Source organism: Bos indicus x Bos taurus, chromosome 1, assembly GCF_003369695.1.
Source record: "Bos indicus x Bos taurus breed Angus x Brahman F1 hybrid chromosome 1, Bos_hybrid_MaternalHap_v2.0, whole genome shotgun sequence".
Lineage (NCBI taxonomy): Eukaryota > Metazoa > Chordata > Mammalia > Artiodactyla > Bovidae > Bos > Bos indicus x Bos taurus.
Genome location: NC_040076.1, coordinates 118126892 through 118132891, shown reverse-complemented (window position 1 = coordinate 118132891; position 6000 = coordinate 118126892). Strand labels below are relative to the sequence as shown.

Below are 6000 nucleotides of genomic sequence, written 5' to 3'. Positions count from 1 at the left end.
GCATTCCAGGCTTTCAGCGGAAAAGGCAAAGACACGCACTGTAGACCATTAAGTACTTAGGAGACATGATTTTAGCTAGGATGTAACTCAATTTTACTGTGATTTATAAAGAGCCTGGGGGAAATATTTCTTGATTTGGGCAGGCCATTGTCAGATTAAAGGTGCAGTAGGCCCAGATGCTGTTTGTTCCAGCCCTAAGTTCGATTGCAACAAGGTTGTGTCTTGTCTGTGCTGGTGGATTATTAACAGAGGTTATTGGTCTCCATGGCAAAATGATTGCAATGAACGTAATCTTATTTATGAGGGTGCAGGGGAAAAAAAAAAAGAGCTTCAGGTCAGGGAGAATATAAATGACCATCGCCATTGAGGTTCTGTTACATTTGAGAAGCTGAAGCAACTCCCAGGACACAGCTCACAGGCTGATTTTGCTTCTCGGCTCCAAAATAAGAATTGATTTGAGGACAATTGTTACGACTCTGCAGCCGATAACTTTGAAGAGAACCTGTGAGGAAGGCAGCTAGGGGGGCTTGATTGCACACCTACATCCTACATCTCCGGCATGTGCACTGGGAGCTGTGCCAAGTGCCTGGGGGGCACCCTCATCCCCCTGTCTGTGTTTGGCCTCCTCGCTAACATCCTGCTATTTTTCCCTGGAGGAAAAGTGATAGACAACAATGACCACCTTTCCGACGAAGTCTGGTATTTTGGAGGAATACTAGGAAGCGGAGTCTTGGTGAGTAAGGAAACCTCAAAATCTACCCCCATCGATTTTCATCCTATCTTTTTAAAATTGGGTACTTACTGAACAAGAAGACATTTAGTTGCTAACAAAAGCCCAAGAACTGCATGATGAAACGTTAAGTGCCTCAATATTTTCCCTTCCCCAAAGGGACCAAGGAATCCCCAGACTTAGGCTGGCAGCTCCCATGGGGCCGTAGACTTCCCTGAACCAAACTGAGTGCTACAGAATTTATTTTAACAAGACAATGATAGGGTGCGGGGTTGTGGGGGGTCGGGGAGTGAATATACTTTTTCTAGTAAATTGACTGAAAACTACCAAGAGAAACAGGTGTCAGTGAATTCCTCTTCCAATTCTTTGGTAATGATTTCTTTATCCCTTATTTCCAACATAGACTAGGAACTTCTGGTTTAGAGAGAGAAAAACTCATGTTTCATGACATTGAGGACAAGTTGTTTGCCCTTCTCCTAACCCACCATGTAAATGGAAACTCAGAGTGTCAGATCTTCATATATTGCCTCATTGGGTGTGCAGTTAGACCAAATAGAACCTAAATATTCCATAACACTCATCTACCCACCAGCCAGACTCCATTAGCTGTTGGCCCCCAAGTCCCAGTTTGGAGATGAGGCTCCCCACACAGGCAGGCAGGCATGGGGCCCCCCTTCACGTGCCAAATCACAAGGTGTTTCTTTTGCTTGTAGATGATCTTCCCTGCCCTGGTGTTCCTGGGCCTGAAGAACAATGACTGCTGCGGGTGCTGTGGCAATGAGGGCTGCGGGAAGCGCTTTGCGGTCAGTGCCTGCGGGGGACGGGAGTGGGGAATCAGCCACCAGACTCGCTCCAGAGGGCACTGCCTTCCTGTGCTGGGCATTGAGGGGATGAGTTACCAGCCCCAGGCAACACTCTGGGGGCAGCTGGTACAGGGATAATGATGGAATTCTTGCTGGTGCAAAGTAACAGTAATCATAAATTTTTAAAACCATAGCCCTTCTACTTATAGATGAGTATCATTCAAAATGTTACAGTCAGGGATATCAGAGCTGGAAATCTGCAGTGATGCTATAGAAAGAATGAAGGCTTGAGGACTTCCCTGGTGGTCCAGTGGTTAAGCTGTTGCGCTTTCAGTGCAGGCGGCGTGGGTTAGATCCCTGGTCAGGGAACTAGGATCCTGAATGCAGCACAGCTCGGCCAAAAGGAAAAATTTTAAAAATAAAATGCTAACTAAAAGTATAGCTTAATAAAGAAAAGACTACAGGCTTGGAAGGCAGAGATGGAGGCTGTGACTGCCTCTGCCGCTGAGAAGCCCTGAGACCTTGGGCAAGTCAGTTCTGTTCTCTGGCTCTGGGTTGCCTTGTCTGTAAAGATGGGGCTGGGACAGGATAACAGATGGTGACTTCTTCTCCTGGTAGCCCCATCTGCACCCCTGCCAGGATCACTGCCTCAGAGGCTCAGCACTTCCTTACCTCTACCTCAGTTTTGCCCCCAGCCTTCTGTTTCCTTTCTTGTTTCCTGTAGCCATCCATCTTTAATGAGCAAGCTACAGAAAATAGGCTTCACCATTCTAAGCTGGAGTGGGAAGGCTGGGAGTGGGGCTGAGTCCCATTTCCTCAACTGGGGTGCTCTTTGCCTCACTCTGCCCATCTGTTAAGATGAGGAAGGGACTAACTCAGAATTTCCCAAGGACAGACAAGCTCTGCTGGCACACAGATTTGCTCTTTCAATAATATAGAAAGTTATTTTCTTTTAATTCTCCTTCAATCCTCTTAAGTCTATCAAGAAAACTTACTTTGATGGAAAAAAGTCTTTGCTATTTCTAATTCTCTGTAATCTCCCTAACGAGTCTCCAGCTCCAGGAATGTGAGAAACATTAACTAAAAATTCAATAATATTGTGTTTATGTGTGTTGATAATTCTAGCTTTTCATTCATAGAGGTGATATAAATGAATAAAATAGAGAGCTGATTTAAAGAAAAATATTGAGTTCAGATACACTGATGTAGCAAAAATGAAGAAGGCCGAGACAGAATTACTGGCTGGATGATGGGTAAACCAGCACCTATCTAATATCCAAAGAGTCAGTTGTCCATCTAAAAGAACCCCAATGATAAATTATACATTCCTACCTTAATCACTTAAAGGGAAAGGTGTTGCAACTTGTCCCGAAACCTAATCATTTCTAACATTTTTTTCTTATCCGTATCTCCTCATCTGGTCAACTAAAAAATACCTGTGCTGTGCTATGCTTAGTTGCTCAGTCATGTCCAACTCTTTGCAACCCCAAGGACTGGAGCCTGCCAGATTCCTCTGTCCATGGGGATTCTCCAGGCAAGAATACTGGAGTGGGTTGCCATGCCCTGTTGAATACATGTGAAGAGCTGAGGCTGGTGCACTGTGAATACCATGATGCTTTTCCACTCGAGATCAAGGATCATTCAAAGAGAGTGCTATCACTTTTCAAACACAATCAAGCATTGATTATTATAGCAACATTTAAAATCATTATTGACAAAGAGATGCAAAAATCAACCACAATGCATTTTATACAATTATGTAATTTGATGCAAATTACAATTATGTAATTTGATACATTTGATTTAAAAATTTTGTGTATTGTTGTTGCTGCTTAGTTACTAAGTTGTGTCCAACTCTTTTGTGAACCCAAAGACTATAGCCACAAGGCTCCTCTGTCCATGGGATTTTCCAGGCAATACTGGAGTGGGTTGCCATTTTCTTTTCCAGGGGATCTTCCCAACCCAGGGATCAAATTCCCATCTCTTGCATTGCGGGCAAATTCTTTACCACTAAGCCACTAGGGAAGCTCCAGTGTGTGTTATATATAATTATATTTTCATATACTTAATAATAAAGGAAAGAAGTAAATACGTAATTCATTTTCTCTCTGAAATCTAATCCCACTGCACCTTGTGGATTTGGGGGGAATAAATCAGAGATGAGAATTTGAAAAAAAAAACGAGCAATTAAGGAAATTGGATGAATTACATAGAAATCTAACAGCTCATTCCCTGGTGCTGAGTAGAAGGCTAAACATCAGCCAGTACAAAACCAGGGTCTTTGTTTCATTTTTGTTGTTTTCTTTGTTTCACACATAATCACAGTGAGAAGGGAAACAATATTCAAAGTACTGTGCAAAGCATGTTTTTAAATTAGATTTAAATAGCACAGCACAGATATTTTTTAGTTGACCAGATGAGGAGATACGGATAAGAAAAAAATGTTAGAAATGATTAGGTTTCGGGACAAGTTGCAACACCTTTCCCTTTAAGTGATTAAGGTAGGAATGTATAATTTATCATTGGGGTTCTTTTAGATGGACAACTGACTCTTTGGATATTAGATAGGTGCTCAGATTAAATTAAATTAATCTGAGAGGAAAGCAGAAAAATTATTAAGCACAGTTGAATATATACAATCTGAAACACTTGGTCTGCTCAATGCAAATCATCTGACTGGGGTCCCTCACCTCTCAGTGGGGATCCGTTCTTGATGTAAGTTGAATAGGACTCCTTCCAGCCACTAGCTAACTGTTCACAAGGGCAGTGCCCTTCAAAGGACCAGCTCTACCACTTGGAAACCAAAGCACCAGCCACAGCCGCCCTGCACCAGGGGTGACCACTCTCTAAGTGACCAGCAGAAAGATTTCTTGTTTTGGGTTCATTTGTTTGTTAATCAGCTGCCACCGTTTAAAAATAGATTTCACATATACACAAAAGAAATCTAGATATCTTGCTTCTTTTAAAAAACAAACAACAACAACAACAAAAATAACCTGGTACTCCTGCACCTATATTTTGGCAAAAAAAACCCAGCAATCATTCTGCAATGCAGGAGACATGGGTTCAACCCCTGGGTTGGGAAGATCCTCTGGAGAAGGAAATGGCTACCCATTACAGTATTCTTGCCTGGAAAATATCATGGACAGAGGAGCCTGGTGGGTTATAATCCATGGGGTTGCAAGAGGCAGAAATGACTGAGCGACTAAACCACCACCACTTGGGCATTACTGAGCTCTTTGCCCACCCCAAAAGGCCACGGGGTTCATGTCCCTGCTTCAGATGTTTCCTTAATGTTCCAAGGCTCTGAAGCCATAGTCAGTTTTTAAAGAAAGCTATTTACAAACATGGAGGACGGCATGGCAATCCACTCCAGTATTCTTGCCTGGAGATTCCCCATAGTCAGAGGAGCCTGGAGGGCTATAGAACATAGGGTCGCGAAGAGTCAGACTTAGCCTGCATGCATACATTTACAAACATTTGTCATACAAAAAGAAAAAACCCCTGCAGCATAATTTGATCGGTTCTATAATGCTAAAGATTTGAATTATTTTTCCAAAGGCTCACAATATTCCCTTCCAGGTGTATAAGGAACACTGGGCTTCTGAGAGCATCATGTAAGAAATCCTATTGGGTAGAAAGGCCTGTGAGGCAGGAACAAACTGGGCCAAGAGCTGCTGAGCCAAATCACGTGGCTGTCTTCATAGTTGTCTCTATCATTTGTTTCCTGGTCTGTCTCTCTCTTCTTTGTTCAGTCTTTCAGGAATATTCTTCAGAAATTAGCTGCATCATTCTCTTCTCTTTCCTTGGGCAGTAAAACCAGGAGGTAGGAATCAATAGTGGAAGCAGGATGTGATTGCTGTAGAGATAAAGCAAGACAATAAATAAGCTGGAAAAAAAAATTTTTTTGAGGTTGCCTAGTTGATGGTTTCAGAGTGAAACTAAAAAATGAAGGCTAAACATTCTCTGAAGCAGAGCAAGACTGAAACCCTGTCCCTGAGATTTGTACTCTTTTAAATAAATTAGGGTAAATAAGCGGAGAAGGCAATGGCAACACACTCCAGTACTCTTGCCTGGAAAATCCCATTGGCGGAGGAGCCTGGTAGGCTGCAGTCCATGGGGTCTCGAAGAGTCGGACACAACTGAGCAACTTCACTTTCACTTTTCACTTTCATGCATTGGAGAAGGAAGTGGCAACCCACTCCAATATTCTTGCCTGGAGAATCCCAGGGCCGGGGGAGCCTGGTGGGCTGCTGTTTATGGGCTCGCACAGAGTCGGACACGACTGAAGCGACTTAGTAGCAGCAGCAGCAGCAGGGTAAATAAGAGCTGAGAAAAAGGAGCCCTGGGACAAAAGCTGCAAGAGGAGGGAGACTTTCAAACTGGGCTTTGAAAACCCTGGTCTGGGTGTGTGGCTAGGTCTCACCCTCCTGCTCCCAAACTAGAGGTGTCCTAGCAGCTGATCTG

At 43.3% G+C, this 6000-nt stretch overlaps 1 protein-coding gene across 1 annotated transcript in view; it reads left to right on the top strand.

Moving 5' to 3' along the window:
- Positions 1 to 315: 315 nt before the first annotated feature.
- The window catches only part of TM4SF4 (transmembrane 4 L six family member 4), a 28509-nt gene continuing 22824 nt past the window's right edge, over positions 316 to 6000 (top strand). Inside the window, exons 1-2 of the mRNA XM_027543674.1 lie at positions 316 to 733; positions 1444 to 1533. Coding sequence (XP_027399475.1) covers positions 560 to 733; positions 1444 to 1533 — 264 coding nt within the window. The 5' untranslated portion in view covers positions 316 to 559. The remainder of the gene's footprint in view (positions 734 to 1443; positions 1534 to 6000) is intronic.